General features: G+C 51.4%; 1 protein-coding gene across 1 annotated transcript; it reads right to left on the reverse strand.

The window, feature by feature from the left end:
- Window positions 1-237: 237 nt before the first annotated feature.
- On the reverse strand, window positions 238-11,540 carry LOC144000310 (uncharacterized). The gene is made up of 13 exons (XM_077494046.1): window positions 10,652-11,540; window positions 10,072-10,485; window positions 9,945-9,994; window positions 6,130-6,211; window positions 5,747-5,808; window positions 4,366-4,499; window positions 4,043-4,145; window positions 1,750-1,816; window positions 1,524-1,590; window positions 1,340-1,442; window positions 1,081-1,197; window positions 803-862; window positions 238-715 (listed from the first exon to the last, which is right to left on the reverse strand). Exons 1-13 carry the CDS (start codon window positions 10,686-10,688, stop codon window positions 626-628), a joined length of 1,386 nt encoding a protein of 461 aa, XP_077350172.1. The 5' UTR covers window positions 10,689-11,540; the 3' UTR covers window positions 238-625.
- Between the last annotated feature and the right edge of the window lie 1,134 nt (window positions 11,541-12,674).

Below are 12,674 nucleotides of genomic sequence, written 5' to 3' on the forward strand. Positions count from 1 at the left end.
CCCAATCCTTTTCCCCCAGTACACAGACTCCCCCCCAATCCTTTTCCCCCAGTACACAGACACCCCCCCCCCAATCCTTTCCCCCAGTACACAGACACCCCCCCAATCCCTCCATCCCCAGGAGGTACAATACCCAACTACAAATCATTGTCCAGGTTGATCTCACCTCACATAACGCATCTTCTGAGACACCAACCATCTTTCATTCTGCCAATTCTATGTGGACAACTAAGTGTCTCCTGGGATAATCTTATCTTTAATATAAAATATCTGACCGAGGAGATGATAAAAGGGACATTACATGGGGGGAGGGGACATGAGACTAGAAGAAGTCAGTCTATAATATGAAATACTGATCAGACAACGTCCAAGAATCCAAGTCCAATCATAATGTAACAATGCAGCCAATCACATAATCCGCCGTTCACCCGGCCGGACTTGGCGTTTATCAGACGTATACTGATTATGTACTTGATGTGGATTGGCACCATCCTTAAATAAAGGAACTTTGTGACCCAATCACAGCAGATAATTCCATCCAATCACAGAGCGGGATCCAGCAGGAAATCATCTCAGTCCATCTTCTGGATCCAGCAAGCCATGGTGGACAATCCGGAATCCATCTTCATGCCTCAAATTTCTGATAAATGGATTCAACATAGAGAAGAACTTTCTGCCAATCAGGGCCCTGCATCTGGAGCATGTGATCTACGGTCTGCCAGGAAGGGAGAGAAGAGGGCGGATCAGAAGAGAAGGAAAGGAGTGGGGGTGGTGGTGATGGGGTAATAATAGGAAGACTTACCAAGAGAGGGGCGATTCCAACACTCTCCGCTGCCTGGAACGCCAACTGTAGATTCTTCCTCTACGGAAAAGAAGGAGGTTGTGAATTGGAGGCCAACAGTCAGGTGGATTATGAGAGGCCAGAGAAGAGGTGGAGCTGCTGGCTACCCCCACAACCAATCACTTTTCATCCTTCTAGAAGCAACCGGATTGGTTGTTATGGCCAACGGCCTCACCTGTTCTCCAACAAAAACCAGAGCAGTAACATTTATTTATGAGGGCAATGGGGGGGGATCTCACCTTCTCCAGAGGGCGCAGCTGGTTGTAGGGGATCGTCTGCGGGAGGTAGGAGTGCAGGAGGGCACATAGCGCCATGCCGTCCACCCAAGAGGAGCTGAAGTTTGTAATGACCACATGCTGCAAAAATAGATGTGGTCAGGCTTGTATGATGTGAAGACCTTGAAGATCCCATAAAAAGAAGAAAAAAAAACACACCCCACCCTGCCCCATGCTAAGTATCTCACCCCTTGCAAAGAACATATCATAGCACCTCGCTCACCTTATAGCCGCAGGTACGATCCTGTGCCCAACGCAGGAAGACCCCTCTCTTGGAGCCGCCATATCGGCGCAGGAAGGAGCCGGAATCCTCAGTTAGATTCTCTCTGCAGGAAGAAGACGGATACAAGATCAGAAATCACATGGGGCTAATTACTGGTTGGTGGTAAGGGACATGAAGGACCTACGTGGCTTTAGACTGGTTCAGTAATGTCTCCAGACTTCCTCTGCGCTCCTTGCGGGCCAACGCTGCGTCTGGCAGAGGATAAGACAGATATAAGTGTACAATGGTGTCTCTACAGTGGAAAAGGAACAGCAGGACTGGGCCCAGAAACAACACAAACAGGTATAGGACCAGCAGGTCAGGGATGGGTACAAGGAACCAAGCCTACACCGAGCCACGCTCACCCATACCTGAGTCCGGAGAAGAGGACCCTCGGGGGGGGACACTCATAAGGCTGCTGGACTTCACAATTGCGTCCTGAAAAGGAGAGAGACATTAGAATGAAGGTGGCGGGTGGGAAGGTAGGTGACGGAGTTAGGGAGGGAAGCAAGGTAAGTTATGAGGGTAGTGAGGTGTGACAGACCCAACCAGGACAGGGGCTTTTGGAGGGGGACTGCAGGGTCTTCCTACTTCCTGCAGGGACTTCCTTCCCACCTCTTGCCTACTGTCTATGGTCCCTGCCATTTCAGGAGGTTCTATTCTTGGGGGGTGTATGCCTGGGGGACTCTCGGAGTGGTCTTACTTTGAATTTGGGTCGATATCTCCCCGTAACACACACACTCTGGGAATCTAGGACCGGGATACAGATTTGGGGCCTCTGTGCCCAAACCAGCAAATGACTGCTTTAGACTGCGAGACTCAAGCAGAGATCTTAATATAATCGACTCAAACCAACCTGATTCTGGGGTCTCCTGCTATAATCTGTTTTAGGTGTTATGTGTGTCTTTGCCCCCCTTTGTACCTCCTAGTAGGGATGAGGTGAACACCCCCCACGCTAACAGACAAAAAATATTTGTGTGAACCCCGTTAACGTTTATGGGACACGATCGTGAAAAATCAAAAGTGTTAATTTTAAAGGCTTATATACAAGTTATTGTCATAAAAGGGTTTGGGGACCCGGGTCCTGCCCCAGGGGAGTGTTTGGGGACCTGGGTCCTGCCCCAGGGGAGTTGTTTGGGGACCCGGCTCCTGCCCCAGGGGAGTGTTTGGGGACCCGGGTCCTGCCCCAGGGGAGTGTTTGGGGACCCGGCTCCTGCCCCAGGGGAGTGTTTGGGGACCCGGGTCCTGCCCCAGGGGAGTGTTTGGGGACCCGGGTCCTGCCCCAGGGGAGTGTTTGGGGACCCGGGTCCTGCCCCAGGGGAGTGTTTGGGGACCCGGGTCCTGCCCCAGGGGAGTGTTTGGGGACCCGGGTCCTGCCCCAGGGGAGTGTTTGGGGACCCGGGTCCTGCCCCCGGGGACATGGATCAATGCAAAAAAAAAGTTTTTAAAAACATCATTTTTTTCGGGAGCAGTGATTTTAATAATGCTTAAAGTGAAACAATAAAAATGAAATATTCCTTTAAATATCAAGCCTGGGGGTCCCCTTAGTCTGCCTGTAAAGTAGCGCATCTGTCTCATGTGTTTTATAGTGCCACAGCAAAATGATATTTATAAAGGAAAAAATTCATTAAAAATTGCATGTGGCTGTAATGTATTACTGACTCCCGGCAGTATAGTTGAAAAATCAAGGAAAAAAATTGTCATGGGTTCCCCCCCAGTCCATACCATGGATGTTAAAGGAAACACCATGCCAAATAAAAATAAAAAAATGGCGTGGGGTCCCCCCCAAAAATCCATACCAGACCCTTATCCGAGCAAGCAGCTTGGCAGACCAGGAAAGGGGGGGCAAGCGAGTGCATACCAATGATACCAGGCCATTTGCCCTCGACACAGGGAGGGTGCTCAGCACCCTGCCTTTGGCCAATCGTGGCTCTCACAGCAGAGCGTGCTGTGATTGGCCAAAGCATGCAGGTCAGGTGCATGCTTTGACCAATCAGCAGCCGTCAATGCACTGCAAGCTCGCAGTGCATTATGGGGCGTTCCGTGGCACTCAAATTTGCCATGAATGGCCCATATGTTCGGTTTGTTTGCATTCCCACTGTTAATTGAGTCACCTATTGTTTCGGTCAGTCTGCTCATCTCTTGGAGATGTGATTAATATTGTGCCCACTTTAAATTGTTATCGAACCATTGTGGCATCTTAAGTGGTTATGTTTATGATAATGTGTAATGTACTTTGTTTTCAGGGTTGTGGGCTTGTTGCCGGATTGTCTGGGCATCTCCTGACTAATCAAGGCTTGTTGTTAATTAGCGTACTGTGTATGTGTACGTTGGCTGTTCCGTAGAATTGTCTAGGATAATGTGATCAAGCTTTTATCTGATTTTGTGTGGTATATAAATTCTGTGTGAGTTTACAATAAAGTGAGTTCCAGTTTGCACCTAAGTTAGTGCCGTCTAGCCCTTGGGTGCTCAGCTAGAATATCTGGAGGAATCTATATATCTTGACAGAAGCTCCCAAGCTGGGTGCTGGATGGTCCATCACAGGAGGGAAGGAAGGTGGGGGATGGAAGTAGGGACGGAAGAAGGAAGGGGACAGATTAAGGGTGATGGAGAAAATGAAGGTGGGAGTGAAGTACGGTGAAGTGAGGAAGGAGTGACCCATACATTAGCCCTCAGCGAGGAGAGGATGACACCCCGAGGGAGGCTGCAGTATCCTTGGACAGTGCCATTCACAGGGGAGGTCTCTGCCCAGTCCACAGTGTCTGACCTGTAATATAACAAATTAAGCACTCAGTACTTTGTCTTTATCTGCTTTCTCTTACACAATGTACATCATCCTCTGTGCCCATCCTCTGAGCAGAGCACGGTACTCTCGCCACACTGTCCAATCCCTCATCAGGTCACGTGACTCTACTGCTCAATGCCATTCCTCTCCAGCCTGAACCTCTAATCCCAGAACCCCATCCATCATATTTCTCCCCACTCACCCCTTAATTCGTAACCTCTTGTTCTCTTTCTCACTCCTCTCGAACTTCTCCTGGGCTTCCTCTCGAAATCTCTCTGCTACAGCTACAGCGGTGCGGAGGTCAGACTGGAGTAGGTTCAGTTCCTGCACTTCACCCTGCAGAGGAAGAAGAAATAGAAGTCAGGGATTCAAGATACTTCGGTTTCAATTTCCGAGCACCGTCCTAGGCGAGCAGAACATCGAATACAACGCTGAGCACCATCCAAGGTGAGCAGAACATCGGATACAACGCTGAGCACCATCCAAGGTGAGCAGAACATCAGATACAACACTGAGCACCATCCAAGGTGAGCAGAACATCGGATACAACGCTGAGCACCATCCAAGGTGAGCAGAACATCGGATACAACACTGAGCACCATCCAAGGTGAGCAGAACATCGGATACAACACTGAGCACCATCCAAGGTGAGCAGAACATCGGATACAACACTGAGCACCATCCAAGGTGAGCAGAACATCGGATACAACGCTGAGCACCGTCCAAGGTGAGCAGAACATCGGATACAACGCTGAGCACCATCCAAGGTGAGCAGAACATCGGATACAACACTGAGCACCATCCAAGGTGAGCAGAACATCGGATACAACACTGAGCACCATCCAAGGTGAGCAGAACATCGGATACAACACTGAGCACCATCCAAGGTGAGCAGAACATCGGATACAACACTGAGCACCATCCAAGGTGAGAAGAACATCGGATACAACACCGAGCACCATCCAAGGTGAGCAGAACATCGGATACAACACTGAGCACCATCCAAGGTGAGCAGAACATCGTATACAACACTGAGCACCATCCAAGGTGAGCAGAACATCGGATACAACACTGAGCACCATCCAAGGTGAGCAGAACATTGGATGCAACCCTGAGCACCATCCAAGGTGAGCAGAACATCGGATACAGCCCTGAGCACCATCCAAGGTGAGCAGAACATCGGATACAACACCGAGCACCATCCAAGGACAGAAGAAAACTGAATACAACACCGAGCACCATCCAAGAAAAGCAGAACATCGGATACAATACTGAGCATCATAAAGGGTTGGTTTATTGTAATATGGAGGGTGGTATATTGTAGTATGGAGGGTGGTATATTTTAGTATGGAGGTTAATGTATTGTAGTATGGAGGGTGGGTGAATTGTAGTATGGAGGGTGGTGTATTGTAGTATAGAGGGTGGGTTTATTGTAATATGCAGGGTAGTGTATTGTAGTATGGAGGGTGGGTGTATTGTAGTATAGAGGGTGGGTGTATTGTAATATGGAGGGTAGTGTATTGTAGTATGGAGGGTGGTGTATTGTAGTATGGAGGGTGGGTATACCATTGGAAACAACTCACCTGCAGCTCGATGATTCTCTGAGTCAATGTGATGTTCTCCCTCTCCAGCTGATACACACGATCTAGGAGGAGAGAGCAGAGTGCTGAGTATATATGTGGACTATGATCACCTCTATATACAGCTGCCTGGAACTGATTTAGAGCCCCTCCCTCCAGTAGAGCCCCTCCCTCCAGAAGAGCCCCTCCCTCCAGTAGAGCCCCTCCCTCCAGAAGAGCACCTCCCTCCATTAGAGCCCCTCTGCTGCAGAGCATCCCTCCACATGGAACTTTACCCCTATGCAATGTGCCACCCCCCCCGGGGAGCGCCTCACCCTTACAGAGCACCTCTGCTGTAATGTACCTTCCTTATGGAGCTCCTCCCCTGCGGAGCACCTGGCTCTCACCTCTCAGTCTCCCCTTCTCTTTGGTGTCCTCCTGTGAGGGGTTCCGGGGTTCCTGGCCATCTGGCACCTCTGTGAGCTTCTCCTGTAGACACAGATTGGTCAGAGTGGTCTGTGAGGTCATTGTGTATTACACTGATATTGTACACAGGAGGTGGGACGAAACTTGTTATGGAACACTTTTAGTGTGGAGCATTGTGGGTAATGTGAAGTACCATGCAGGGTGGAGAATTCTGGAAAAATAGGGAGTCGTGTACAATGTGCAAGATAATGTGGAGGAGTACCATGCAGGGTGGAGCAGTCTATGTGGTGTGGAGGAGTACCATGCATGGTGGAGAAGTCTATGTGGTGTGGAGGAGTACCATGCCGGGTGGAGCAGTCTATGTGGTGTGGAGGAGTACCATGCATGGTGGAGCAGTCTATGTGGTGTGGAGGAGTACCATGCATGGTGGAGCAGTCTATGCGGCGTGGAGGAGTACCATGCAGGGTGGAGAAGTCTATGTGGTGTGGAGGAGTACCATGCATGGTGGAGCAGTCTATGTGGTGTGGAGGAGTACCATGCATGGTGGAGAAGTCTATGTGGTGTGGAGGAGTACCATGCCGGGTGGAGCAGTCTATGTGGTGTGGAGGAGTACCATGCATGGTGGAGCAGTCTATGTGGTGTGGAGGAGTACCATGCATGGTGGAGCAGTCTATGCGGCGTGGAGGAGTACCATGCAGGGTGGAGAAGTCTATGTGGTGTGGAGGAGTACCATGCATGGTGGAGCAGTCTATGTGGTGTGGAGGAGTACCATGCAGGGTGGAGCAGTCTATGTGGTGTGGAAGAGTACCATGCATAGTGGAGCAGTCTATGTGGTGTGGAGGAGTACCATGCATGGTGGAGCAGTCTATGTGGCGTGGAGGAGTACCATGCATGGTGGAGCAGTCTATGTGGTGTGGAGGGGTACCATGCATGGTGGAGCAGTCTATGTGGTGTGGAGGGGTACCATGCATGGTGGAGCAGTCTATGTGGTGTGGAGGAGTACCATGCAGGGTGGAGAAGTCTATGTGGTGTGGAGGAGTACCATGCATGGTGGAGCAGTCTATGTGGTGTGGAGGAGTACCATGCATGGTGGAGCAGTCTATGTGGTGTGGAGGAGTACCATGCATGGTGGAGCAGTCTATGTGGTGTGGAGAAGTACCATGCATGGTGGAGCAGTCTATGTGAGGTGGAGGAGTACCATTCAGTGTGGAGCAGTCTATGTGGTGTGAAGGAGTACCATGCATGGTGGAGCAGTCTATGTGGTGTGGAGGAGTGCCATGCATGGTGGAGCAGTCTATGTGGTGTGGAGGAGTACCATGCATGGTGGAGCAGTCTATGTGGTGTGGAGGAGTACCATGCATGGTGGAGCAGTCTATGTGGTGTGGAGGAGTGCCATGCATGGTGGAGCAGTCTATGTGGTGTGGAGGAGTACCATGCATGGTGGAGCAGTCTATGTGGTGTGGAGGAGTACCATGCATGGTGGAGCAGTCTATGTGAGGTGGAGGAGTACCATGCATGGTGGAGCAGTCTATGTGGTGTGGAGGAGTACCATGCATGGTGGAGCAGTCTATGTGGTGTGGAGGAGTACCATGCATGGTGGAGCAGTCTATGTGGTGTGGAGGAGTACCATGCATGGTGGAGCAGTCTATGTGAGGTGGAGGAGTACCATGCAGGGTGGAGCAGTCTATGTGGTGTGGAGGAGTACCATGCATGGTGGAGCAGTCTATGTGGTGTGGAGGAGTACCATGCATGGTGGAGCAGTCTATGTGAGGTGGAGGAGTACCATGCAGGGTGGAGCAGTCTATGTGGTGTGGAGGAGTACCATGCATGGTGGAGAAGTCTATGTGGTGTGGAGGAGTACCATGCATGGTGGAGCAGTCTATGTGGTGTGGAGGAGTACCATGCATGGTGGAGCAGTCTATGTGGCGTGGAGGAGTACCATGCATGGTGGAGCAGTCTATGTGGCGTGGAGGAGTACCATGCATGGTGGAGCAGTCTATGTGGTGTGGAGGGGTACCATGCATGGTGGAGCAGTCTATGTGATGTGGAGGAGTACCATGCATGGTGGAGCAGTCTATGTGGTGTGGAGGGGTACCATGCATGGTGGAGCAGTCTATGTGGTGTGGAGGAGTACCATGCAGGGTGGAGCAGTCTATGTGGTGTGGAGGAGTACCATGCAGGGTGGAGCAGTCTATGTGGTGTGGAGGAGTACCATGCATGGTGGAGCAGTCTATGTAGTGTGGAGAAGTACCATGCATGGTGGAGCAGTCTATGTGAGGTGGAGGAGTACCATTCAGTGTGGAGCAGTCTATGTGGTGTGAAGGAGTACCATGCATGGTGGAGCAGTCTATGTGGTGTGGAGGAGTGCCATGCATGGTGGAGCAGTCTATGTGGTGTGGAGGAGTGCCATGCATGGTGGAGCAGTCTATGTGGTGTGGAGGAGTGCCATGCATGGTGGAGCAGTCTATGTGGTGTGGAGGAGTACCATGCAGGGTGGAGCAGTCTATGTGGTGTGGAGGAGTACCATGCAGGGTGGAGCAGTCTATGTGGTGTGGAGGAGTACCATGCATGGTGGAGCTGTCTATGTGGTGTGGAAGAGTACCATGCATAGTGGAGCAGTCTATGTGGTGTGGAGGAGTACCATGCATGGTGGAGCTGTCTATGTGGTGTGGAGGAGTACCATGCATGGTGGAGCAGTCTATGTGAGGTGGAGGAGTACCATGCATGGTGGAGCAGTCTATGTGGTGTGGAGGAGTACCATGCATGGTGGAGAAGTCTATGTGGTGTGGAGGAGTACCATGCATGGTGGAGAAGTCTATGTGGTGTGGAGGAGTACCATGCATGGTGGAGCAGTCTATGTGATGTGGAGGAGTACCATGCATGGTGGAGCAGTCTATGTGAGGTGGAGGAGTACCATGCATGGTGGAGCAGTCTATGTGGTGTGGAGGAGTACCATGCATGGTGGAGCAGTCTATGTGGTGTGGAGGAGTACCATGCATGGTGGAGCAGTCTATGTGGTGTGGAGGAGTACCATGCATGGTGGAGCAGTCTATGTGATGTGGAGGAGTACCATGCATGGTGGAGCAGTCTATGTGATGTGGAGGAGTACCATGCATGGTGGAGCAGTCTATGTGGTGTGGAGGAGTACCATGCATGGTGGAGCAGTCTATGTGGTGTGGAGGAGTACCATGCATGGTGGAGCAGTCTATGTGGTGTGGAGGAGTACCATGCAGGGTGGAGCAGTCTATGTGGTGTGGAGGAGTACCATGCAGGGTGGAGAAGTCTATGTGGTGTGGGGGAGTACCATGCATGGTGGAGCAGTCTATGTGGTGTGGAGGAGTACCATGCATGGTGGAGCAGTCTATGTGGTGTGGAGGAGTACCATGCAGGATGGAGCAGTCTATGTGGTCTGGAGGAGTACCATGCATGGTGGAGCAGTCTATGTGGTCTGGAGGAGTACCATGCATGGTGGAGCAGTCTATGTGGTCTGGAGGAGTACCATGCAGGATGGAGCAGTCTATGTGGTCTGGAGGAGTACCATGCATGGTGGAGCAGTCTATGTGGTCTGGAGGAGTACCATGCAGGATGGAGCAGTCTATGTGGTCTGGAGGAGTACCATGCATGGTGGAGCAGTCTATGTGGTCTGGAGGAGTACCATGCATGGTGGAGCAGTCTATGTGGTCTGGAGGAGTACCATGTAGGATGAATCTGAGAATTGTGAAGTATTGTGCAGGGTGCCGCCCTCTGGAATGTACTGCTATGGATGGGAGTAAGTCTTTCTTGGTGGCTCTCTCACCTGAGTGTCCTTGGAATCTGATCTCCCCGCTCGTACCGTCAGTATTTTTCCTGGAAGAGACAGCGGATAGGTCAGAGACAAGAGGGACACAGGAAAGATGGCGGACAGCATTTTCCTCCAGCAGTACCTGCACTCAGGGCCTCATACTGGCTCTTTAGGTTCCCGAGTTCCCTCAGTCCACTCTTCAGCTCTTTCCTGACTTCTGTGAGCCGAGCCTCCCAGGCAATGGCAGAGGCCGCTATCCGGGGCCCATCGCTGCCATTTCCGGAAGCCAGGAGACCCCTGAACTGGCTGTGCATTTCATCCAATGATCGGGTTGCCTGCTGAATCTGTTCCGTAGCCTGATGGAAGGTGGGGCCCCAGCCCTCTAAGTATTTCTGCTCATTACTGGACACCTTTGGCTCCTCAGGGGTGGGGCCTGTGTCGATGGGGCGGCGCTCAGGACTAGCCACAGGTGTGTAGAAAAGTTCCTGGCTGGGGGATTGTGAAGGGCTTTGGTGAGGTTTGTACAACGAAGGTGATGTTGGGGCTGCAGAGGCATCTGATAAAAGACAAAACATCCACCATATTATCCATGAAGAGCCCAGAGGAGAAACATGAAGGGAAGAAATGAGACATCACATGACACAGAGAGATGAGAAAACTGGAGACAGACGGACAGACAGAACACTGCAAGGGAAGAAAGAGAGCCAGCAGAGGTCACTTACCTGTGTCAGGAGCATTCTTCACACTGTTACCACCCATCACAAATGGACAACCCAGGAGGAGACGGAAGGCTCTCAGAGGAAGATGGAGGTTGCTGGTCAAGGATGGAAGTCCGAAAAGCGACAGGAGACAGTATTCCTGGAAATTCCTAATCCACAATTGTCCTGGAGAACAGCCTATATAGTGTACTAGAGAGAGATGGTAGACCTCAGGGGAGGGGCTCCAGACCAGTTAGGTGTCCAAGGAAAATGCCAGTCCCGGGAAATGGATGGCGGTCAAAAAGACAACATAATAAGTAGTTCTCAGGGGGACAAGGAAGCTTCTGGTGAAGGATGGAGCTCCAGAAAAAGACAAGAAGACCTTCTGGTGACAGAAACCCCAGAAGGTGCTGAAAGGAGACGATATTCCCAAGTTTTTTCCTAGTTCACCAATATCCTGGAACATGAGTGATGACCTGGAGGGGAGCCTGGGAAATGTAGGCAAGCCCCGATGAATGCTGTGCTAGGCAGATAGGTAGCCCTCAGGGGTTGGACCCAGGTCCAGAGGATAGAAGGTGGAGCTAAATGCCAGGGAAGGATGTTGTCCTTTGAATGAAGGATACGAGTCCTGGCAGACAGAGGTACTGAGGATAGATTGCCGTCATAAATGCAAGAACTGACCCCAGGAGAAGGCTGCTGGAAACGGGTCCCTATCCACAAATAATATAGGGTCCTGGAAGCTGATAAATGTACAGAAGCCTTGTATGTTGGTGTGCTGGACAGATGACGGCCCTCCGGGAGGGGTGCCGGGGCCAGGAACCGGTGTTTAATAATATTAGTGCTGCAAGGTGGAAGATAGTCCTGAGGATGGATGGTAACCCCAAATGTCAGACACTGATCTATGAATGAAGGATTTCAGGACTTAAAGATCATAGATGGCAGTCCTAAATTCCAGATGTTTGCACTGGAAGAAAGATGTTTGTAGAATTCCAGCCTTGAAGTTGGATGGTAGTCATGATTTCCAGTGGTCAGTCTTTCAAGACGGATGGTGGTCCTGGTTTTCAGTCCCTTAAGATGGATGGGGCTCCTGGTTGTAGATCCCTGAAGACGGATGGTGATCCTGGTTTTCAATCCCTGAAGACGGATGGAGCTCCTGGTTGTAGATCCCTGAAGATGGATGGGGCTCTTGGCTGTCGATCCCTGAAGACGGATGGTGCTCCTGGTTGTAGATCCCTGAAGACGGATGGAGCTCCTGGTTGTAGATCCCTGAAGACGGATGGAGCTCCTGGCTGTCGATCCCTGAAGACAGATGGAGCTCCTGGTTGTAGATCCCTGAAGACAGATAGAGCTCCTGGTTGTAGATCCCTGAAGACAGATGGAGCTCCTGGTTGTAGATCCCTGAAGACAGATGGAGCTCCTGGTTGTAGATCCCTGAAGACAGATGGAGCTCCTGGTTGTAGATCCCTGAAGACGGATGGGGCTTCTGGTTGTAGATCCCTGAAGACGGATGGGGCTCCTGGTTGTAGATCCCTGAAGACGGATAGGGCTTCTGGTTGTAGATCCCTGAAGACGGATGGAGCTCCTGGCTGTCGATCCCTGAAGACGGATGGGGCTCCTGCCTGTCGATCCCTGAAGACAGATGGGGCTCTTGGCTGTCGATCCCTGAAGACGGATGGTGCTCCTGGTTGTAGATCCCTGAAGACGGATGGGGCTCCTGGCTGTCGATCCCTGAAGACGGATGGGGCTTCTGGTTGTAGATCCCTGAAGACGGATGGGGCTCCTGGCTGTCGATCCCTGAAGACGGATGGAGCTCCTGGTTGTAGATCCCTGAAGACGGATGGAGCTCCTGGCTGTCGATCCCTGAAGACAGATGGAGCTCCTGGTTGTAGATCCCTGAAGACAGATGGGGCTCCTGCCTGTCGATCCCTGAAGACGGATGGAGCTCCTGGTTGTAGATCCCTGAAGACGGATGGGGCTTCTGGTTGTAGATCCCTGAAGACGGATGGGGCTCCTGGTTGTAGATCCCTGAAGACGGATAGGGCTTCTG

This window comes from Lithobates pipiens, unplaced genomic scaffold, assembly GCF_037356315.1.
Source record: "Lithobates pipiens isolate NorthernLeopardFrog02 unplaced genomic scaffold, aLitPip1_a1.2 Scaffold_22, whole genome shotgun sequence".
Lineage (NCBI taxonomy): Eukaryota > Metazoa > Chordata > Amphibia > Anura > Ranidae > Lithobates > Lithobates pipiens.

Bases quoted from the DNA above. Each gene is read 5' to 3' on its own strand.
- LOC144000310 (XM_077494046.1), bottom strand. From the start codon at position 10,688: ATGGGTGGTAACAGTGTGAAGAATGCTCCTGACACAG. The intron at 10,486-10,651 runs GTAAGTGACCTC...GTCTTTTATCAG, and splicing joins GAAGAATGCTCCTGACACAG to ATGCCTCTGCAGCCCCAACA. The intron at 863-1,080 runs GTGAGATCCCCC...TCTTTTCCGTAG, and splicing joins AGCTGCGCCCTCTGGAGAAG to AGGAAGAATCTACAGTTGGC.